Below are 24,604 nucleotides of genomic sequence, written 5' to 3'. Positions count from 1 at the left end.
GTTATGATCTGAGCATATTGTTTTATGCTAAATGCAGTACCTGTGAGGGTTTCTGGATCAATATCTGTCATTGTTTTGTGTTGTTAATTGATTTCCAATAATAAATATATACATACATTTGCATAAAGCACGCAGATTTTTTCCACTACCATGTTGTTAAGAGTATTAAATACTTGACAGATCTCCATTTAAGGTACATTTTGAACAGATAAAAAAATGTGTGATTAATCCCAATTAACTATGGACAATCATGCAATTAATCGCGATTAAATATTTGAATCGATTGACAGCCCTAATAATAAATAACCATTATATAATATTTAACCAAATCCACCGTTATTTCCTAACATCAACCAAAGTTTAGCAGCTTAAACTAACCTCACGTGGGACATGGGATGCAACTGGTGTCACAGTCCTGAGCTTTGTGTGCTCACCATCCCTCCACATGTCATGTCATTAGGTTTTCTCCAAAACCATTTTCATATTTTTTTTGACATAACGTCACGGACCAAATTACTGGTCAACGGGGAAATTTGGTTCAGAGCCATCCTCTGGAGACCATGAATATCAAAAATAAAGTTCATAGCAACCTGAGCCAGTAGTTAACACAACAACAGTGGATGGACAGACATCTGTACGGAGATCACCACCATCATCAAACCTTAGGAGAACTTAGAAGTTCCCTTTAATACATAATCCAAACATCTCTGTATAATTAGTAATCATGTAGTGTGTGTTGCTCCCTCACCCTTGGTGTCGTTGAGAGGGTCCATGTGTCGGCAGATGTAGCCCTCCAGGTAGGTGTGGAAGCGGGGTGTTGGGGGGAAGAAGGCCAGGCAGATGGCCATCAGCTCCCAGCCTCGCTCCAGGCTGTCGTAGCGGAAGTTCTCCGTGGTTTGGCGACACAGCTGGATGTAGAGCTCATCACGCAGACCCTGGTTACTCCACCCGCGCACCACCACCTGACGGAGACAGGCACAGAGCAGCAGGGTGAGCTCTTCTCTTTGTGAATGAAAGTTCATTATGGTGGTAGGTTATGGTGGTGGCTGTGGTTTGGGGCTGCTGTTGAACTATATTGTGTTATTCTGAGAGCTGTTTCGAATATTTGGTGAAACTCATTCATATCAATGAGGGAAGGATAAATATTAGATACGCGTACTTCTCATCAGTGATCGTTCAGAAACCTTGCTGAGGCTCCTGTTTACACGGGAGCTGCTTCACTCGTCTGTCTCAAGAGCATCTGATACAACAGATCTACTTTAATGAGTCCAGCTGTCTACACAGGCTGCGTAATGACTCACACTATATACACGTGATGGATGGATGGATGGATGGATGGATGGATGGATGGAAAAAGCCATTACAGATGAACAGTTCCTAAGTCAATGTTCCTGTCCTAACTTAGGACAGGAAAAGTGTATTACACAAGGATCCTAACTCCCCCAAATCTTCAATAACCTCTCCTAACTTTAGGATAACCGTTAAGCTGTCCTCACTTTCACTTTTCCACCACTTTTCTTCTGCTCTTTGGACGTAAGAGCTGCCTTCCTCTTCCTATCACTTTGTCAGTGCACTTCTTTTCTTTCTGATAGCATCAACGCTCTGTTGATACGGCGGAGACTGAGTCTGCTATCTTAGTCCACTCTCTTTCTTTTATCTCCTGAGTTAGCGTTGTTGTAAATTTCCCAAAAGGAACATCTTTGGACTTCTCTCCAGATGTTAACGACACCTCTAACTCATCTGTCTTGAAGTTAAGTGCTCGCTGTTGTTTTTGCTCCATTTTTTGTATGTTTCAATGTATGTTTCAGTATGTGTCGACGAGAAAAACAACGGTTACAAAGTTGTTTAGCTCAGCGAGATGAGAAAAGTTGCGTCGGTTGCCAGGTAACAGACATAGAGGTTGATAAGTGATGTTTGATTGAGTATTTAGGATTTCCTAACCTGAGATAAGATAAGATGACGTGAGATAAGATAGGATTCTTAAAGTTAGTTAGGATTTGCTTCTGTCATACTTCTCGTCTTTGACTCTTCCTATCTTAAGACTTAAAGCAGCAGTGGGTAGAATCGGAGCAAATATGATTAAAAAAGTGATTTTTATATCACTATATCCTGACAGTAGAGCATGAGACAGGTAATCTGAAAAAAAAAAATCATGTGTCTCTGTGTCCTCCGGTGCTCCTAATGACATCTGCAAGATTTCACTGACTGGAGGAAAACAACCAATCAGAGCCGAGCTGGAGCCTTGCCGTCTCTGAGCAGCTGTCAATCACTCGGGAACTCCGACCAAACGGTCAAACTAGGCAGCGCTGATCAAATAGGAATCAATATTCTGTTACTGTAATGCCTATTTCTCTCCTCAGATGTTCTCAGAATCATCTTGTAGTGCACTGTTTAGCTATAAAATGCGAAAGTTTGTGACCCGGCAGCCATGTTGAGATCTGTTGAGGAAATATCAAGCACTGCCCACCAGCTGGAGCACAGCCAATAGGAACGCTCTCTCTCTCTGAAATGACCTGTGATTGGTCAAAGTCTCCCGTCACGGGCTGGATGTTCTAAAGCCTGAAAACAGAGCCATGAGGAGGTGCAGAAGTCTAGTTTTCTCTCAGAATACTTGAATTACAATATGCTGAAAGGTTATTATGGGATTTTTGATGTCAAAAATATTCTCCCTACTGAAGCTCTAAGATAGGACGTTTCTGTAATACGGCCCCAGATGGACACAAACACAAAGACTCCAAATGAATGATCATGTTTCTCTGTCTGCCGTATATGTCAACAGGCCACTGCTAACACATATTATCATATCAACTGGGTAATAACATATCAATATAGTGTTTACAATTTGCTCTGCAGCCCCAAATGGCTAAAAAAACTCAATGAATGCAAAGTTTGCTGCCACTTCCACGTCTGAGAACCATTTCAGGAGCTGCTCTGTTAGTTACACTAACTGCATTAACAGCTGCCGCAGCCATCAGCCTTTCAAACACTGCTGCCGCTTTTAATATTCATGAGGGGATTTGCATTGACCATTTATGGATAACTGTGGGAGTGTGGTGGGCCGAATATGAGGCTTGTCTACATGTGCACATTTTCAACTTGATTGTGATTTATAAAAGGAAATTTGTAAGCATGCCTGTGTGCAGTTTTCTAAATCAGACCTGCAAACCGGCACTCTTCAGCAGTACCACAGAGAGGACAGGCAAGTGATCCCGGCTCAGTTTGTCATCTGCAGACACTGCAGAACACTTGTGTACAGATCCCAGACCAGTTATCATTTCACAGTGAAGGTGTTGCTAACATCTAGGCTTGGAGTTCTAATGTATCTATGCCTGAAGAAAAAGTGTCAGGTTCAGACCAAAGTCAGATCACTACAGTGGGATGCCAAGGTGAGAGATGAAGGAGTTAGCGAGATGATGTGTAAATGAGTGTGAGGAGGGGAGGGGAGACCAGAGGAGGGGTTCAGGCTTGTCCACAGACCTCCAGAGCCACTTGGAGGGCGTCGGCCTTGGAGCGACGGTCTCCCATGAAGGTCTGAATGAGCTTAAAGATGTCCACCGCTTCCCTCTTCACACTGCGGTCTGAAGTCACAATCATGGGCTTCTTGATGGGTTCGCTGCTCCAGGCCAGCATGTTGGCAATGGACACCTTTCTTCTAAACAGACCCTGAGGAAACAAGCAAGGGATGGAGAGAAACAAAAGGGTTAGAGGAGTAGCAGAGAAACAGGGAGAGATACCATCTGATCTCCCTCCTAACGCGGCTCCTGATTTACATTGTAGCCGGGAAAACAAAGAAGAACTGCGATCAGATTTGTGATCTAGTCAACAGAGACGTATATACTGTATTTGGCCTAAGTGCGAATGAAAGTGTCTTCTGGATTTTATGGGGCCTAACATTGAAATCAGAGATCAAAGACAGATATACAGTTACAGATATAGGACATTATACATAAGCAAATAGATGAGTGAAACACATTCACTATCCTTTTTTTTTTTGTTTTTAAATAATTCATTTTCAAGCTTTCAAATTCTTTCAAACACACCAAACAAATAAACAGCATGATCATTATTCTTAGCTGTAATACTAATAGCAAGATGCTATTCAAAATTCTATTCTTCAATAGAGTGCTACAGGAATGAGTCCTCAAACACGGAAATGAGTCAGCATTTCAGCACTTCCGGTTCCCTCGTCTGGAAGCCAGAGGGTATTTAGTAGTTTGATGCCTGAAATAAGATATGTGGTTCACACAAGCTGAAGAGATTCTAACGTTTTGTTCTACGAGATATAAAATACGTCAATAAATATCCCACTTGTGAATTTTGAAGCTTTTATGCGTCTTAAAAAAGACGATTGCTAACAAGTGGCTAAATGAGACGACTAAACGTCATCACCGTGATGTAGTTTGTTTATAGCCTAACGTTAGCTTTTTACTTCTGGAGATTGCAGTTACGCTTCAAAAATCATAAAAGTGGTGTTCATTTGTGAAGATTATCTTCCTGAACAAAACGTGTCGGCATCATAAATGTGTGTTTTTGCCACAGAGCTTATTTTCTGCAATAATCCAAAACCCAATGGAAAAACCCCATTGGCTTTTTGACGAGGGAACCCAGGCCGATGCTAACTTCCTGGTTGGCCTACAACAATACGTCATCCCTGGAGCACTCTATTAAATGCATTACAGAAATGAGTGCACATGCACGTATGTTTTGAAACAGACAAACATGATGAGTGAAGGATGAGGTGATCAATATGACTGGATATAATTAACATTCACAGAACATACTATGACCTGTCTGTGTAGTATTTCTATTGTAGTCATGTCAAAATGTTTTGTTATATTGAATGGAATGATCATTTTTGCTCTGTATGAATTTCGGTTTGAACGGGCTAACTTGTTAATACAAACCTCAATCAAAACATCAGATCAACTTGTGTATTTTGAGAACAAAAATAATCTCAACACATGGTCCAACTTCAATGTTGCTGAAGCTTTCAACCAGATCTTGAGACCAGAAACAACATGGACCTATTGTTGTGAGGTTTATGTCAAGCTGCTGTTTCCAAGTTCCAGAAAGAGCCTTCAAGCTCAACTCATGTGTTATTTCCTGAGTAGCTAAATCTGATTAGTGATCAGCTGATAACTGAAACAATATATTTGAAGGGTTTTCCACAAACAGTGTAATACTGTATATATATATATACAGTAATATTTTGATCTGACAAAGATGAATATACGGTATGAAATGTTGAAACTTGATAAAGAAAGTGCTCCGATAAGGGTGAAATGACATGACCATGTCTTTCACTGCAGGAAGCTTACACATGAGAATAAACTATTTCTAGATATCCCACATCATTCTGGACACTCTTATAAACAGTTAGGACAGAAATACCAACAAGAGTCAGATACACACGTCCTCTTGACTACCTGTGTGTGTTTGTTGAAGTGCTTGGACGCCCAGTTCTCGATGTCGGTCTCTGAGGAAGGCTTTCTCAGGGTGAATTCTGGGAAAATGCCACAGCTGGCGCTCGGCATCATATTCCTGGCATTTCGACTGGCCTCAAACTGGGCACAGGCTCCGAGGTCCTCCGACTGACAACAGAGGAAAGAGGAGGAAAGACAGAGAGGGAGAGAGGAAGCAGAACATGTCATTCATCTCTGTGCTGCTGCTGATGATCATTCAGAGTGGATGGAGAGCTGAAGGTTTCTTTAGCGCTCAGGGGAAGCTGATTGGGATTAATACTGACGTGTTAATACGTCAATATGCACAAGGTTAGTGCAACAAAGGGTCCAGTGTCTCGGTTGAAATAACAATCTAAAGTAACAGCTGAGGATCAACAAAAAAATTATGCAAGAAAAGTTATTCAAACACACGAACATCACGGCTGCAAGAGCCTTTTATGGCTGCAAGGTAGATACTGTATGGAAGAAAGTCAACATGAAGGAAGTATGATATGTAGTATAGTGTATAGAACTGTGTATAACTCTTTATATTCTTGTTAGGGCTGTCAGAGTTAACGCAATAACGCAAATTCGTTTAACGCCACTAATTTACGTTAACGCATTAACGCAGTCGATCTTCCGGAGGTTTGACCTCTGACCTCCAGATATGTGAATGAAAATGGCCTGTTGGGCTGCAGTTTGCCATGTTATGATTTGAGCATATTTCTTATGCTAAATGCAGTACCTGTGAGGGTTTCTGGACAATATCTGTCATTGTTTTGTGTTGTTAATTGATTTATAATAATAAATATATACATACATTTGCATAAAGCAGCCCATTTGTCCACTACCATGCTGATAAGAGTTTTAAATACTTGACAAATCTCCCTTTAAGGTACATTTTGAACAGATAAAAAAATGTGTGATTTAATTGGGAATAAATATTTCAATCGATTGACAGCCCTAATTCTTGTGCTGCATTCGCCTTTTCTCCGATGTCATTGAGATTTCTGTAGAATAAAGGTTCTTTCACACTTTTCCTTTGCTTGTGTTTTACAACAATTAGCTCCTGTAATGGAGGCTGTAATTTTACAGGACAACTATTCTGATATCCTCAACCCTTCTCTGTTGCTGAAAAAACCCTCTCGTCTCTCTGTTCTCTCCCTGTTCATTTAATCCTTCATTCTCTCTCTCCTCTTCTCCATCCACTTCGTCCACTGCTGCTCTTTCTCTCCTTTCAAAGGTGGGTTCTGCTCAGCAGATTCCTCCCTTCACGCTCTCAGCTTTAAACTGAAGCGGTGCATTGGTGAATTTAAAAAAGAAAGAGAAAGCAAGAGAAATAAAAATGGTGGGAGTGGACAGACCCAGAGAGGAGCGACAGCCTATTTTCCTCTTGGCTAAGTGCTTCCCGGCCCTCTTATGTCCTCAGGGCCACTGAGGACTCAGATTAAGGCACATGTCACACCAACCAGTGCTTATGTGTTCATTTCACGTTTATATCACACTTAAACAACTCCAACATCCATCTGTTTCTAGGCTGGTTAGGTTTTAGGCAAACTCAGTACTCTCAGACTGCAACAGATCATCACATCACACATTTCTGACTGGCACACGGACATCTTCTAACTGATTTAATCAGTTCTATGACTTACAATTTAACATGACTGCATCATCAGAGTCAACCCCTTCAACTCTGATGAAGACATACTTCAGCGTTCCTTTAGTGAGCTACCCAGAGACTCATCCCATTCCCATGTTCAATGCATGAATTGGTGCCAGTACAATAAACCAGCATGTATATACAGCATTTGGGGACACAAATTGTGTACATTGTAGGACATTTCTTGCAGCTGTTGCTTTACATTAAAAGGATAGTTTGGTGTTTTGAAGAGTTGTATGAGGTACTTATCAATAATCAGTGTATTACCTGCTGTAGATGACAGTCGGCACGCCCCCAGTTTGGAGAAACACAGTGTACACAGAGTACCGACACGGGAGCAAAGCAATACAGGGCTGTGAATGGGGCCTACAGCAAAATGTAGTTTAGCCACTTAAAGAAAGGCCCACCTAAAAAAATGTATATCATTTTAGGTGTACGCTATATTTAGAATATTTTCACTGGTTTACCTTGCCGTCAGACAGCTATGTTTCTGACGGTGAACTGAAGCTGTTATCTATGCTTTCGGCAAAGCTACCAGACTCCATTGAAAAAAACAGTAATTTGACTTTGCAGAACACGGGGGTTGCTGGTCTACCGCTGCCTCGATCGTTAGTTTGTGCTATTGTGTGACTTTGGTAAATCCAAACTAACCAAAATCACACATGAATACAAACAAACTAACCAATCGATGCAGCGGTAGAACAGCAACCCCCGTATTCTGCCAGGTCAAATTACTGTTTTTTTCCAATGAAGTCTGGTGGCTTTGAAAGAACATAGATGATTCAACAGCTTCAGTTCCCCGTCGGAAAGGGCTGCCTGACGGCAAAGGAAAGCGCTGAAAATATTCTAAATATAGCGTACTGATATAGATATTTTTAGGTGGGCCTTCTTTCAGGTGTCTAAAATCTGTTTTGCTGCTGCCCCCGTTCACAGCAGTACATTGCTTTGCTCCCGTCCTCATACCCCCCACACCCCACCCTCCCCCTCCTCCCCCTTCAAAACACCCAAACTATCCCTTTAAAAGCTTTCCACCTTCAAACTAGCAGGAGGCTTTTATTGTGAAGTCGTTACAGGTAAATGTATTTGTCAAAGAGTTAGCGGAAACTCGTTCGGTCAAAGTGAAATACTTCGTCTCAAGGTTCATTTAGTAGCTGGAGCTTTCGATCAAACAGCGATTACACATTACGCTACAATTTAGCAAGCTAGCGAGCGGGTAACGTAATGCAGGAAATGCAAAGGCATAATGACAGAGGAAAAAGATGAGGCCGTTGGGAATGTCAACATTTTCCTCAGACATATACAATTATGAAGAAAAGCTATGACTAAAATAACAATGTATGAACTTATTATTAGGGCTGTCAAAGTTAACGTGATAATAATGTGTTAACTCAAAATCGTTGTAACACCACTAATTTCCTTTACGCATTAACGCAACTTGTGAATTTGAGGTTGTAGCGGGCTCAAATAACACTCCAAACTTACGCTACATTTTGTCGAGGAGAAACTGGCTTGGCCATTTTCAAAGGCATAGATGCAGTACCTGTGAGGGTTTCTGGACAATATCTGTCATTGTTTTGTGTTGTTAATTGATTTCCAATAATAAACTGGAGGTCAGAGGTCCCTTGACCAGATCAGTGAATGTAAATGGGTTCTATGGGTACCCACGAGTCTCCCCTTTACAGACATGCCCACTTTATGATAATCACATGCAGTTTGGGGCAAGTCATAGTCAAGTCAGCACACTGACACACTGACAGCTGTTGTTGCCTGTTGGGCTGCAGTTTGCCATGTTATGATCTGAGCATATGTTTTATGCTAAATGCAGTACTTGTGAGGGTTTCTGGACAATATCTGTCATTGTTTTGTGTTTGTGTAATAAATATAGACATACATTTGCATAAAGCAGCAGATTTGTCCACTCCCATGTTGATAAGAGTATTAAATACTTGACTCCCTTTAAGGTACATTTTGAAAAATGTGGGATTAATTTGCGATTAACTATGGACAATCATGCGATTAATCGCGATTAAATATTTCCATTGACAACCCTACTTATTATGCACCGAAAAATGAACTTCCATGACATTTCTGAGTACGTCAGCAAACACGTCACAACTCGTGAACTCTGAGCTTTCAGAAAATTTCCACTTACGGGGTCGTGAATACCACAAGAGGGGGGCGTTCATCTGGAACACGGTAAACACGACCCCATGTGAAGGCAGCATGAGCTTATACATTTCCATTTGCTGATGAAGATATCAAAGGAAAGCGAAGCTTTTCCAGGACTGGATGTGTTATGTCAGGATGAGTGTACACTGTCCGGGGATGTTCTACATAATAATAAAGGAAAATGACGCTGTTGCTAATCAAGGATTTCTAAATTCACTGAATGATGCCGTATAATTATAAGATAGTTAAAGCAGGTGCAATAATCACATTTGCACATCCTTTGCTTTGCTATTCTTGGCGTGTTTATATGTGTGTGTTCCCTGAGCATGGTGCTGCTGTGGGTGCAGTGATAGTGTCTCACTGGACCAGGCAGCAGTGTGACTGTTATATAAGCCAATCTGAGGCTCAGCAGCATTACATGAAACATCCATGACTTCCCACCACAGGACAATATCAGACCTGACTGGGCCATTCACTGATGGTGTGTGTGTGTACATGAATCAGATTATACTGTAACCACAACAGCTCTGCAGAACCATCTGGAATCTGGTTGTCAAAAAAAGTGTTCTAGAATTAATCAATTACATTTTGTTTTAACATACTGGATCTACAATAATCTTTTAATTGTTTGCCAATAATATGAATTATAGTGTTTTTACATAATTATTATTTATATTTTTATTATATTTATTTATGTATTTATTATTTAATGATTTAATAAGAGTGTTTTACTTAATTTTTTTATTGTATTTATATTATATTTAATTATTTAATTAGAGTGTTTCTACCTAATTATTATTATTTTTAAATTATATTTATTATAATATATTGATTTTTTAATCATTATTTAATTATTTAATTAGAGTGTTTTTACTGAAAGTCACATTCCTAACCTGAGACAACTAAGTAGCCAGAGAGCTGAAATCACTTCTTTATAAACTGATTGGTATTGATATCCTAAAATGATAACTCTAACTAATTAACTTATTAAAACTTGGGTCTTATTTTGGTCGTTTTCTCATCATTTTTATCTGTAAACTGTAAAAATAACATTTTACTCATCAAGGTAATAGCTGAGATCTGACAGGTTGTAAACTGATAGAAATAATGACCGAACCATGAAAAATAAGACCCAAGTTGTAATAAACTGGAATTCTACTCCTTAATGTGGACACAGACTCCCAGCATGCAGCAGTACCTGTGAGGGGTGGAGGTAAGGCTCAGGGGAGGCCAGGTTGGTCTGGACCGAGAGGCTTTTCTCCAGCAGAGCCTGGGGGAAGCCCAGCCGATCGAAGGTGCTGCGTTTCCAGTGGTGGCCGTCGCTCTGCGCCAGCGCCTCGTCCTCGCTGAACGCCCTCACCACCGGTCCCGGTAACGGCAGAGGCAACGCCCCGTCGCTCTCGTAGCCGTCTTTGGAGCCGTGGGCCGCCCCCCCGCCCTGCCCCGAGTCCCAACTGCTCCTCTGTTTCATCACTTGCTGGGCCTCCCACGCCAGCCGGGCCTGGGCCAGCATGGCCTCGGACGCCGTGCCTGTCAGCTCCCCCTCCAGCCCCCCGCAGCGTGCCAGCTCCTGGGGGAGGGACGGCTTGCGGCTCTTGCGTTTGCGGTTACCTCCGGGAGAGAAAGCCCCAGGACCGCCTGTAGAGGAAGAGGAGAGGGAGTGGGTGTGACTGGACGTCCAGGATATGGAGTCCTCATAAAGCAACCTCTGGCCTCCCTCTCCACCCTCCCCACTGTAGTCCAGCAGTAGGCGGGGATCCCTGATCAGAGACTGGCTGTGCTGCAGAGTATAGGACCCCCCATATGAGCCACCGTAGCCCCCCGTAGTGCCGTAACGCAGCAGGCGGTCGGCGGTCTTGAAGCGAGGGCTGGAAGACGACTGCTCTACATACACCAGCTGCTTGACGTACTCCTTCCCCACAGGACTGTACTCCAGACTCTGGGTCTTTTCTGGACACTTCTGCCTGGTCAAAACCAGCTGGCCGTAGGGCGACTGGCCCTGCTTGGGGGAGTGATAGAGGGGGGCCGAAGACTTGCGAGCAGGCGACTTGCCGGTGCCGTAGAAGGCCTCGGCGAGGTGCATGTCAGTGGGAGGCTCCTCGTAGATGGGAGGGGGCTGGTACTCTGACGGCGGCTCCTCGTACAGCGGCGGCTCATAGGCGTAGCGGGGCGAGGGAGGCTGGGAGTCGGCCGAGGAACGGCGGTGGGTCCCGGTGCCGCCCAGCTCGGCCCGCTTCAGGAAGGGAGACTGACGACGCTCGGCGTAGAGGACGGGGGAGCCGTCGGGTTCCGTAGGCGGGTTTCCTCCAGAGGAACGGCGGGTTCGTGGGGCGGTGCCCCCTGCAGAAGGAGGACCAGGGGTGGTGGGGGGGTCGCAGGGGGAATAACCATTACCCTGGTGGGCCAAGAAGCTGGGCTCTCTGTCGGTCACCTTTATCAGCATTCGCTCCTTCGTACCAGTGTTCCACCTGAAGGGAGAGGTCCTGAGAGGAGAGGAGGACAGAAGATTGAAGTAAGGGTCATATCCTGTAATAATCATATACAACTTTTTACCAAAATATCATGCTGTTCTACTCAGGCTATGTTCAATGAATAGTAATCCGACATTGGCAAGGGTCTGCAATGGTGTGGGCATGTGTCTACTGGTACTGGTCAGACAATGAAGTACGATCCAAGACGTCCTCTTTGGGTAATGGATCCATGAGTTTAAAGGCTTATCAGATGCCATAACACTGGACAGTGTTCAGAAAAACCACAATACAACAACCACGCCCATTTCACACAGTGAGTGGAAAGTCACACAAAAGACAGTTTTTCCAAATGCAGATGGCCTTTATCATGGTCATTTTCATTTTCCCTTTAGCTGTAGTTATATATCTTAAATAGGGCTGTCAAATTTAACACTAATTGCCACTAATTTCCAATTAATAGCTCGTCGTGAAGGAGGTTAAATAACGCTCCAAAACTTACGCTAAATTTTGGCAATGAAAAGCTGGCATGGCCATTTTCAAAGGGGTCCCTTGACCTCTGACCTCCAGATCAGTGAATGTAAATGGGTTCTATGGGTACCCACGAGTCTCCCCTTTACAGACATGCCCACTTTATGATAATCACATGCAGTTTGGGGCAAGTCATAGTCAAGTCAGCACACTGACAGCTGTTCTCAGGTGTTGCTATCAATGGAGACTTGACCAGTCTGGTTTTGTCTTTTGTGTCTAATAAAACTCGTGGCAGTTTTAAGCAGTTTGGGCAAAGTTTGAATTGCATTTTTAATTTTTACAACAGTAAGTCAAAAGAAACATGCATGAAAACAAAAACACAATTTACATTCTCGATACTATTATTCTACGTAGCTCCTTTAGTTTTCCCAATATTATATTTACTTCATCAGTTCACATTCACTCTCAGTGAGTGGGCCCTCACATTGTTTGTGAGACAACAGTGAGGAGGAGGAGGAGGAGGAGGAGGAGGAGGAGAAGGAGCGCTGTGGGATGAGGAACAAGAAGTGGACTGGGCAGAGGGAGGGAAGTGTGACATCGATTGCGGCATTGGCCACCCTGCGTTTCCAAATACTTCCACTCACTGATCCCCAGGGCCGCTGCTCAATAGTGCCAGTGTGTGTGTGTGTGTGTGTGTGTGTGTGAGGGAAACAAAGAGGGCAGGATTAAGCATTACAGGGCTGTGCTGGCATCTATCACAACCTGCTCCACACTCACAGCTCTAACCCACTTTCTCTCTCTTTCTTCTTCAGTCCATCCACTCCTCTGCTCTTAAGCTTCTCTTTCTCCACCATGTGTCTACCGTTCCTCTTTTTCCATCTGCCAACCTTCTCTCTGTGTCTCCCAGTCTTCACTACACAATGAACGTTGTTCTTCCTCTCCTTAATTATTATTATTAATTATTCATGATCATTTGACCTTCAAATCAATTTACACACCCCCTCCCTTTTCCAGTCTCGACCAGCTGTCAGTGACTGAGATGTTTCACTGAGGTACCAACGAATCCCACAGTGGCCAGAGGTGTTTAAATGTTGATTGTGCCAGTAGTACAACTAAGGTCACCTATTTCCACATCAGGACTGGCTGCATATCCCTTTCAATTCCATCTATTCTATTTCAATTCCAAAGAGAAGCTGTATTCTGTATTCAACCCCGCTATCCCGACCAACTTTACTGTCTTTCAGAGGCTGTAGCCGGTTCAGTTTTAGAGCTAGAAGATTTCATATGAAACTAGAAAACATAAGAAGCATGTCATGCTATCTTATCGGGAAGGAAGCTAAATAATGCTCAAAATTTAGTACATTTTGGTAAGTAAAAACTGGCATGGCCATTTTCAAAAGGGTCCCTTGACCTCTGACCTCCAGATATGTGAATGTAAATGGGTTCTATGGGTACCCACGAGTCTCCCCTTTACAGACATGCCCACTTTATGATAATCACATGCAGTTTGGGGCAAGTCATAGTCAAGTCAGCACACTGACACACTGACAGCTGTTGTTGCCTGTTGGGCTGCAGTTTACCATGTTATGATTTGAGCATATTGTTTTTATGCTAAATGCAGTACCTGTGAGGGTTTCTGGACAATATCTGTCATTGTTTTGTATTTGTGTAATAAATATATACATACATTTGCATAAAGCAGCATATTTGCCCACTCCCATGTTGATAAGAATATTAAATACTTGACAAATCTCCCTTTAAGGTACATTTTGAACAAATAATAATAAAAAAAAAAAAGAAAAATGTTTTTAATCGATTGATAATTTTTATGTATATATTTTTTTTCATTCATATGAGACGGTAAAGTCTTGAATACTGAGTCGGACTTGAGTAATGGCCTAGGTATATCTGTTCTTTCAATTAAAGTGAATTTTAAAAAATCTGTTGTTTTTTGTTCACAAATAATGAGAATAAAAGAACAAGCATTCAAACAGCATTCCTCAGCATTCTGCATGTCGTGCACAGGCTAACTGAAAACTAAGCTAAAGAATATCCCAACCACTGTGGTTCTATGTTATGACTTACATCAACTCTCACTGCAATATGAGGGAAGACAAGATAATACTATCCGATACTCAATAAGTCACTTGTGGTTGTCCTGATGTGGTCGCTCTGAGCCATCTTTGCCTCAGGGAATCATGGACAGTTACATCAAGATTCAAAACACATGCAGAGAAGTGAGAAGATGGAGACAGTCTCACAAAAAAACACGCTTAAGTGTTCATACATTCTGTTTTATACATCTAAATTGTGTTCTCTGGCTCTGTTGCAATTTCAATATACACAGAAAACATTTCAGAAGCAGAGCGTCTGTTCTTCAGCATCCGCATTTATAATATATTTGAGAAATGTTTTGACAACATTTTGCGTGTTTCACAAGCATAAATACACTTTTGCAGCTCATTTGGAACAGGTAACCGATGCTTTGGGGCTGCGTTTGAATATGATATGCTTTTGTTGCTCCTAACTTTCCCCGTCATCATTTTAAATGTCAATATTGCCAAACCTCACAGCACAGCTGCTGTCATTAACCCGTATTCTTATTTATTTTGTCAGACGATGTTGTGATCGAAAGATAGCGATTTTAATCTGCAGTCCAGCAGCTTGGTAATGACTGCGTGTCAACATAGTATTTAAAGATGACATATCATACTTGTATTTTGGGTTTCTACTAGAACATGTTTACATGCTTTAATGTTCCAAAAACTCATTATTTTTCATCCTTTCTGTCTGAATATTCCTGTATTCACCCTCTGTCTGAAACACTCTGTTTTAGCGCCTGTCTCTTTAAGACCTCCTGAAAAAGACCAGTCTGCTCTGATTGGCTTGAGAGAAAAATATGGCGCTCCTTTGCAAAGGTAGTTCTCAAACTGTGGGCGGTATATTCTAATGAGCCTGCATTTGACATAGGAAGGGGAGCCACATCTGAATGGCTTGTTGAATATCTTGTTTTATGATCTAGACAGCCCACAAAAAACTAACTGGGTTGTCTTATTTCCCAGTTTGTGGATTGGGAGGCACTGAAATAGTGAGTTTTTCATGATATGTCTCCTTTAAGTTCACACTCGTTCAGCTGTCTGACAACAGAAACAGAACATTTGACTGCATTAAAACACAATGACCGTGATCAGGAGGACACTGAACGGAAGTTTAACTCCCTTCTTCCCATGTTTTTTCTTTCTCTCCGTCTATTACTATTAACACGAACATCTAGTTTGTAGCAGAAACAAATGACATTCATCCTTACAAATGTATTGGAAGTCAACTGCATTTGAATTTCACGCTTCCGATTCACAAGCTGCTACGGCAAAAATCCACAAATCCACAGTCCTTGTTCTCTTCTGTGCATTCTAAAGTTCACCTAATGCTAATACGAAGCTTGAGTATCTTCCAAAGTTGGTCTTTTGTAAAAAAGTCCCTCTGTGTTTTAAGTGCTATGTATAAACAATTTACTAGACTATTAACTAACTAACTAACACAAAGCATAGTGCCTGTATGTCTACAAACAATTAAGCAATTAATACTAACAATAATCAAAACAAAATTGTGATCAGAGGAGTGATGGCTCAGAAGGTGTCACCGGCGTGGATAATGCTGGATCAAGACAAAACTGCATGTGGAAAAGTTAAAAGGGGATGGTTTGATTTAAAACTTAAAACCACTGGTAAGCACATTGTGAAGGGGCAGTGTCTAGAAGGTAACCCCCAAGTTGCGAAACTCTCGCAAGATGGTTAAGGGAAGAATTGAACGGTTAAGGTTAGGCATTGACCTTGAATGGTTAAAGTTAGGCACTCACCTTGAATAGTCATGGTTAGGCATTGACCTCGAACAGTTGAGGTTAGGCATTGACCTCGAACAGTTGAGGTTGAGCATTGACCTTGAACAGTTGAAGTTGGGCATTGACCTTGAATGGTTAAGGTTGGGCATTGACCTTGAATGGTTAAAGTTGGGCATTGACCTCGAACAGTTAAGGTTGGGCATTGACATTGAATGGTTAAAGTTAGGCATTGACCTTGAATGGTTGAGGTTAGGCGTTGTCCTTGCATAGTTAAGGTTAGGAAAGGTCGTCGAACATCGAGTCTCGCGAGAATTTTCGCACGTTTTCGCAACTTGGTGGTTACCTTCTGGACACAACCATGTGAAGGCCATGGAGGGTGAAATGAAGGATGTGCCACTGGACTGTGAGCTGCCACCGCTGGAAATCTCCCCTCCTGCTCCTCACAATCAGCCTTCAAGGTCAGCTATGCTGTGTCACTGATTCACTGACTTGCAGTCTATGTCTGAATATAAGTCTGTTAGTCTAGCATGTCACAATGGCTGCTTATTTCATGCTATATGCCATTTTTCTACACCAAACCACTGTACTCATAGAATGTACTGACACAATGTCATTTGCACTCGTTTTAAAATTTCATACTCTACAATGTAGCACACAACATTAAAGGATTTGTGTCTATCAGTTTACACATGGTCCAGACCACATGGTCACTGTGACTCCACTGGCTAGTTGCCGCCGCTGTGTGTGTGTGTGTGTGTGTGTGTGTGTGTGTGAGAGACACACAGAGAGAGAGAGTGACTGAAAGACTTGGTGGACACTTCACATCTAACCAGATCCAATAAGGAATGCGTGAGAGCAGATCTCCCAGCCATCTGGACTGGCAGTCTGCAGCTGTGCCACCAGGCCTCTCACCACACACACACACACACACACACACACACACACACACACACACACACACACACACACACACACACACACACACACACACGCACACGCACACGCACACACACAAGGATACATGTGTGGACACGCACAAATGCAGGATAAAAGAGTTTCTTGGAACATCCGTGAATAATTCCCTTTCACAATAATAGGCAAAGAGGGGTCAGGTAAAGGCTTGGTGCAGGATGGGGAGGTGACAATGCTAATTAGTTGTTTTTGTGCATTTGGACAACACAGTCTCACTCCCAACTCGTCAAGTACCTTGGTCTGTCCCCTTTGGCATCTGATATCGATCCTCTAGGTACCCCTCTAGCGTTAGTTTTGGACGGACCGGGGACGGTGTGTCAATATACGCTTGTTACATGCATAGTATCTATATATATATATCAACATTCAGGGAAATCTGTACCACCAAATTCCCACCTCAAGACCATTTCAGGAAAAATGCCGGTACAGCTGTATTGTGAATGAAAGCAGTTACGTAGCAGGGACAAGCGTGTGAAGGGTTACGTCCGTCTGACAAAAGAGGCTTTCACGTGGAGCGAGGGAACCATTCACAAGACTCTATTGATGACATATTTGAATCTGCGACTTGTTGACGCTTTAGAATTTACACCAATGCTTTTGTGGGTGATTTGTTTGCAAAAAAATTGCTCCAGAACAAAAACAGCTCCTCCCCCGCAATGCAAATAATAAGAGACATCTTCCGACGCATACACGTACATCCGGCCTTGCCCCATCTTCTTCTTCTTCTGTTGGGTTTTATGGCAGTTGGCATCCATTAGTGTTGCATTACCGCCATCTGTTGGACTGTCTTCTTTGCCACATCTATTCCCTCATTGCCATGGCATGTGTGAAAAGGCGCTAGAGGGAAATGTTCCTGAATGTAGTGCATGTGTGAATAGTGAAAATCACTAGCGGTGCTTGAAAGGTTATCCCAGTAATGACAATACAAGTGAACGAAGCACTTTTCATTTATCCTCTCTCTTCTTCATCTCATTTGTCCCTCCCTCCCTACCTCCCTCCTTTAATAGGATGCTTGGTGTGTGCAGGGAGGTAGAGCTGTGTAGAGGTCAAAAGCTCCCATCTGTCACAGAGGAAGCAGTGTGCTCTATGACAGACTGCCTGTCCTGCTCCCCTTAACAGCATCCGCTCTCTCCAGAGACCATCTTCAGCCCGACACTCAGCTCCCACTCTAAATACACTGCTAACTGATAGAACTAAATGCCGCTGGAGAGTGAACCAATATGACCAGAGAATATCATGCATTTGATTCTCCTTTGAATATTTACTATGAACAGATAATATCTGAGTTGATGGGGGGGCGACCACCAACTGCAACCATTCAATCTGGTGTCAAATGTTTTTCAATACGACTGCACGCCATGGTAAAATGAGTTGATGGCCTTTTGGAGATGAGTGACCTGCAGCTCTTCATCTAACAGCTCACTGTGGCTGTTTCTTCCTCCTCCCTGCTATATTTAAAAATCATCCCCTGAACAAATAGTGCCTAGAAGTCTAACTCTTGTAGTGTAGACCAATTTCTATTAAAGAAAAACCCTGTTAACTTTCTTTCCTGTAGCTCTTTCACAATAAGAGCCTCCTGCTTGTTTGTCTGTGGAAAGCTTATAACATGAAGCAGCAGCAGGAAATTCATTTGGAAACTTCAGTGTTCACGGTTTGGTGCAACTATAGAAATAGAATAGGAGTAGAACGGACATTCCCATTCAAATCAACATAGCAGGATTATCAGAGTGGCGGCCATTTTTACGGGTAGCCTAGTGTTGCCATTGCGACCATTGTGGTGGGCTAACTTTCTTAAAAACTAAACTGATTTAAGTCGTGGACTCACTGAGGGTTAGCAGTAACGACTAAAACGAGCAGTAGTAACGTTACTAAGAGAGTAATGTATATGAGTCAAATGGAATACTTAATGCTTCATCCACACACTCTTGTCACAGCGTAGGAAAGCACATTACTATCACCACATGAGTGACAACTTTGTTCGGCTCGTTTGTCCGCCATGTTTTAATGCTACACTGGTTCCAGTTAATGAGCCAAACAGCAGGCTCGTGGCCGGCGGCAGCGCTGGGTGTAACGGTCCCTCTGCCGCTCCAGAGAAGGACAAGCTACCGAGCTAACTAGCCAGCCATTCGTCTCTGGAGCTGTGTCCGTTCTCTTCCCAGCGAGCTGCGATCACACTTTACTGCCCCACTGACGTGTCTTGTCACCATAACAACAAACAATTGCTATTTTCTTTCGTACTAGTCAAATGACCACAGAAAACAGCTCAATATCCGTTCTACTCCCATTCTATCTCTATTAGTGCAACACAATCGGATTACAGTAAAGCATGCTAAACTGTGCCTGCGGGAAAAAAACATCACAAGAAATATCAGAATCTAATGCGGGGATTGCTGTGCCATTACTGAATACATTCATGCTCCCAGAGGTTGAACCCTCTTCATAAGGTTTCATGAAGACAGCAGCATCTCAGGGCTGCCGGTAGTTCATTAGGGTTGTTAACATACTTGCCAACCCTCCCGATATTGCCGGGAGACTCTGTTTTTTTATTGCCCTCTCTTGGTTTCCTCCCGAGGTCACAATTCTCCCGCGTTTCTCCCAATTTATGGCAATTTCTCACACCTTTTTTTCCTTTTTCGTTATCTGAACATGTTTCTGGTACTGTACGGCGTGTATAAGCCATAAGCCATACTGTTTCCAGCCAGACGGCAATAGAGCTACACCTATGTCTGTTCCCGATTGAGGAGAGCTACTCGCGACACCGCGGCACAGTCTGAGCTCTGAGCTCCATCACGGCAAAGCCGTCGTGGCGCAGTGCAAGCTATTTGAAATAAGAGCGCAGTGGTGGCGTTGTCGCGGTGTGTCTGAAAGGGCCTTCGGTGAGTGAGAGAAGGAGAGAGAAATGGACAGAACTAAGAGAAAGAAATACTCAAAGCAGGGCAAAAAAATATGATGAATATTAGCCAAGTTTATACCAGAGATTCACACTTCCCTGAGAACTTGAGAACTGAAAATAAAATTAAAAGTAAGCCTATTTAACAAAGAAACTGTTGCAGTGTATTTATTGTTTTGTTATTTTCATTCTTTTAAAGACACCACAATGCAGGAAACAAAGTCTCTGAAACTCAGATTTTTCTGAGTGAGGGCCCCAGACCCACCACTTTAGTTTTGAAATCCTCCTTATTTTTGAGGTCTCAAGGTTGGCGAGTACGGTTGTTAATAAAATGTCAGTATTGGTCTCACAAATGAGTCACTAACATGTCGTTCTCATTGAGTCTCTAACTGTCTGTAAGAGCAGTGCTTCTCTGTTCCTCTGAGTGTACACTGTGAGTAACTGGCTAGATCAGCTAGGACGCTCGCACACTGTGTACTACTCTCTCTGAGTGTGTGTGTGTGTGTGTGTGTGTGTGTGTGTGTGTGTGTGTCCTCTCGCTGAAGTAAAGAAGACATTTACAGGACACTGTGACCCCAGCCAGGCATATCCACCAATCACTGCAGACTGCAGCAGATTACAGCAAACCAGCAAACCAAGGAAAGCAAGACTGGGGGGGGGGGGGCTCTGAAGGTGAGAGAGGATAGAAATTAATAGACAGTGACAGAAACAGAAAGGGGGGTGGGGAGGTGGGGGGGGGGGGTTGAGACAAAAAGAGATGGAGAGGAAGTGACTCAGGAACGGAAACCAAATTCTGACCTTTCAGGAAAACTAATGGTTGCATGTAAATCGGGATTCTATAAAGCGGTTTTACACCTACCACTGAGTGTCGCGGTCGAAAAGTCAAAAATGTACGTCCTAATGTCTTTTCCTAACCACTTCTCCTTGACCTTGATGGAAAAACGTCATGAAGTGAAGGAAAGATGTGAAAGAGAATGCAGAAGGACTCAGGAAAAGACAAACCGCGGTGTTCAGAGAATCCGACTGCTCTCACACTATAGGCTCCGCATATGTGACGACGGATGTTATGCTATGCTATGTGAAGATGGACTACAAAAAGCAAATCTTACACTTGGCCCTGTCGCTGTTCTTACCATATTGTTTCATGCAGGCTGTATATACAGCTCCTTCAGTGACCGGCTGCTTCACTTTGCACTCATGTGCAATATCAATTAAACTGTTCGATATTTATATCTCCTATGTGCAATAATGTGAATCCCACCATTCAGTCTGTCTACTTATTATATTTTGCTTTTTTACTGTTTATTTATTATAGGCCTATCTTGCTTTTTTTCCCCCGCCGTGGGACTAATAAAGGATTATCTTATCTTAAACGTGGACCACCCCACAGAAAATATTACTTCATTACCGAGGTTTGAGTTGAAATTAAAAATGGGATTATAGGCTACCAGTCACAAAAGTTTACTTCCTTTTCCTTTTCAGAGATGCAACATTTAGGCTATTTGTGTGATTATTTATGCGGTTTATGAGAATTTGCTTATTGACAGTTTGCTATATGTTTGCTGTCCATTTTGTTTGTTATAATTGTTTTGATTTTTTTACTTATTTGTTAAATGTTCGAAATAAATACATAGAAATAAAGTGAAATGAAATGGTTGTCACTGTCCACTCATATTCATCAACATGAATCTAACCATTAGTATATGACTGTATAGAAATAATGGTTAAATCTATGCAAGATAGGCATATCATATGTTTTCATCAATTGCAGAAAGGTGCGTCGCTTTAAATGTTACGGCCGCAAGGAATTGTGGGACGGCATTATCTCATTTCCTTTGGTAAAGGATGCTCCAGTGTGTCCTCTGCTAAAAGAGATAAGAAAGGAAGCATTGAAGCACCTTTCCTCAGAATTTAGAGGATTCCACCAGCTCTCATCATGGCTGCTACTTAGATACTTCCGGGTCATTTCACTCAGTGAGGGACCTTACTGAGAGAAAAGGACTATTCAAACGCAGCCAAAATGTCTTTCCCTTCTGACTGTTTATTAACACTGTGTTGCTCAAAAGCAGAACCTTGCTCTGTTTAATGAATATTTATCCCCTCATCCACTCTCTCCAGGAAACCATCACACAGGTCATCTAGGGTTACCAACACTCTAGGAACCAGAAGAACTGATGTGGATATTTGCAAACTAGAGACATGGTTGCAGAGACAGTATCAGTGCGATGCAGGAATCGTGCTTCAATATAAGATGAGGCTGGTGTGAAAAGCGCAGATATTCACAATTCTAAATTGATGTTGCAGAACCAGAGATATTGTGTTTTATTCCATCCATTTTTCTCCCTTGTGAAAACCTGGTGCCCACATAAAATTGCCTCAAATGACTTCACTTGAGGCAATTTATCAGAGCCACAAAACAACTTTGTACAACTCCTTTTCATATATGTGCTCCAACACTTGTAAATAGGTATCGATTTATATTCCTGCAATCCAACTACGTCGATAGGTGCTCGCCAAGTTGTCCTTCACGGGGGAAGTATATTGATCTGAAATTGATTTGCAAGGTAAATAATCGATTGTATCGATACTAAGAATTTGCTCCTTGTATTTAAGCGCGACAAATATTATATGGATGTATTTTTTAGCACTAAATATTATTTCTCCACCGTTTATATTGAACATGAGGACAGAAGCAGCAGGTTAAACCACTGTTCATTCATCCTGAATAGAAGTTGGTTTATCATATTTTGTGTTAAATATTGCACTGCCTTGTATCTAGAGAACTGAAGCAGCAGGTCCTGCAGTTGCACTGTTTATTATTTTCTAATAAAAGATGTATGTATCTGCCATTAATCGTCGTAATTAATTTTATCCCTGATTCCCTTACAAGAAAAACTTCGTGGAATTCTCTTAATTCTCCTATTCAGGGGGGGAGGGGGCTGGAGCCGATCCCAGCTGACATTGGGCGAAGGCGGCGTACACCCTGGACAGGTCTCCAGACTATCACAGGGCTGACACATAGAGACAGACAACCATTTACACTCACATTCACACCTACGGGACATTTAGAGTCAACAATGAACCTGCAAGTCGTTGGACTGTGGGAGGAAGCCGGAGAACCTGGAGAAAAACCCAAGCTAACACGAGGAGAACATGCTAACTCCAGACAGAAGGGCCCTGAGCCGGCTATGAACCTGCGACCCTCTAGCTGTGAGGTGACAGTGCTAACCACTGCACCACGCTCACAGTCACACTGATTGAATTTTTGGCAAAAAAACATTTTACTGTATCGATTTCAAGTCATTGAATCGTATCGTATCGCTCTAGATGAGCCAATTATCGTCCTTGAATCGTAGCGGAACCATGGAAAGTGATAGGTGTAGTATTGTTGTAAAAACATATCAATACACCTCTAGTTGTTACCAGACTTTGATGTGTAAAAAAAGTTCCCTTTTAATGTTACGACTTGCGACCTACAGAATAATGGTCCTGTCTGCTGCTTGTTAGGTTTCTGTGTCAGGTGACTCATCACGTGACCAACCGTCTCTTACCTGTCTGTCTCCTCTCTGTTGCCCTGTTTCTCAGAAAGCTCCTGATCGAGGGAGGAGGAGGTGCTCCCCTCTCGGCTGACCCCACTGTTACGCCCCGGGCTGTTTTCGGCCGACGCTCTCCCTCCTCCGCCTGCGGGACGGGGGTTGGTGACGTCGGTGTGCTGCTTCAGAGTCTGCAGCTTGGCCAGGGGGATGATGTCGCAGGCCTGGGGCCGGTGCCACACCGTGCGCTGGGTGGAGGCGTTGTAGTAGTAGAAGCGCGACGTGTTGGGATCGAACAGCTCCCACCACTGGTTGTCACCGGTCCGCTTGATGCAGACGCCCTGCGGAGGGTCCCACACGCACTCGCCCGTCAGCAGGTTGGCGTACATACGCTCCCGCGTGCGCGGCTCGATGATCTCCACCCACTCCAACCTGCAGGGGGAGAGTTCAGAAAGAGACTTTTAGAAACATGACTGTGACTGGAGGTCCAACTCTTCCTGATCCAACAGATGCATGCTGAAGCGGACCACTCAGCAGCAAACAAGTACAACAACTTCAAAAAGAGGCAGGAGCACTTTGATTGATATTTCAGTAACAACATGCCTTCTTCAGAGCTTCAAAGAGAAGCAGGGACCTCTTATTTATTGCTTCCCCCTCTATTAAAATTAGGAATCAGAAGCATAAAGACACCCACACAACCTAATGGGAAAAAGCTGTCAGGTACTGCTTCCCAAAAACACTGCTCAGCCTCCACTGACAGACATTACAGAAAGACAACAAACAGGCTTTTGAAATGTTTCCATCAATCAAAACTATAATATGATTACGGCAATAATGCAATTAAGGCAGAGCCCCTGTAAATCCCATAATGTGAGTATCCTTTTAATCCAACTATCGCAGGAAAGCACATTGCTTTATAGCCAGATGAGTGACCACTTTGTTCTCATTTCCTGTAACCGGTTTAACATGAAAGCATGGTAGAATTAGGAAGCTAGCTAGCTAGCTAGCTACCTAGCCAGCAGCTACAACTTCAAGATATTTGCTCTTCACGTTACGCCCATCTATTCAATTCAATTCTATGTTTATATACTATATACATTATATAGTGGAATTTAAATCCCTGTTTAAGTTTTGACTAATTTGTTGCTGCATTATAAAAGTT

General features: G+C 42.8%; 1 protein-coding gene across 1 annotated transcript in view; it reads right to left on the bottom strand.

Moving 5' to 3' along the window:
* The window catches only part of arhgap39 (Rho GTPase activating protein 39), a 111,823-nt gene that overhangs the window by 17,284 nt on the left and 69,935 nt on the right, over positions 1 to 24,604 (bottom strand). The window contains exons 2-6 of the mRNA XM_074636883.1: positions 23,461 to 23,874; positions 10,469 to 11,753; positions 5,427 to 5,591; positions 3,478 to 3,663; positions 749 to 962 (exon numbers count right to left, since the gene is read on the bottom strand). Of these exons, the coding sequence (XP_074492984.1) occupies positions 749 to 962; positions 3,478 to 3,663; positions 5,427 to 5,591; positions 10,469 to 11,753; positions 23,461 to 23,874 (2,264 nt within the window). The remainder of the gene's footprint in view (positions 1 to 748; positions 963 to 3,477; positions 3,664 to 5,426; positions 5,592 to 10,468; positions 11,754 to 23,460; positions 23,875 to 24,604) is intronic.

This window comes from Sebastes fasciatus, chromosome 5 (assembly GCF_043250625.1).
Source record: "Sebastes fasciatus isolate fSebFas1 chromosome 5, fSebFas1.pri, whole genome shotgun sequence".
In the NCBI taxonomy this organism is placed as follows: Eukaryota; Metazoa; Chordata; class Actinopteri; order Perciformes; family Sebastidae; genus Sebastes; species Sebastes fasciatus.
The sequence above is the reverse complement of the archived record's forward strand: the minus strand, read 5'-3'. Positions and strand labels throughout refer to the sequence as shown.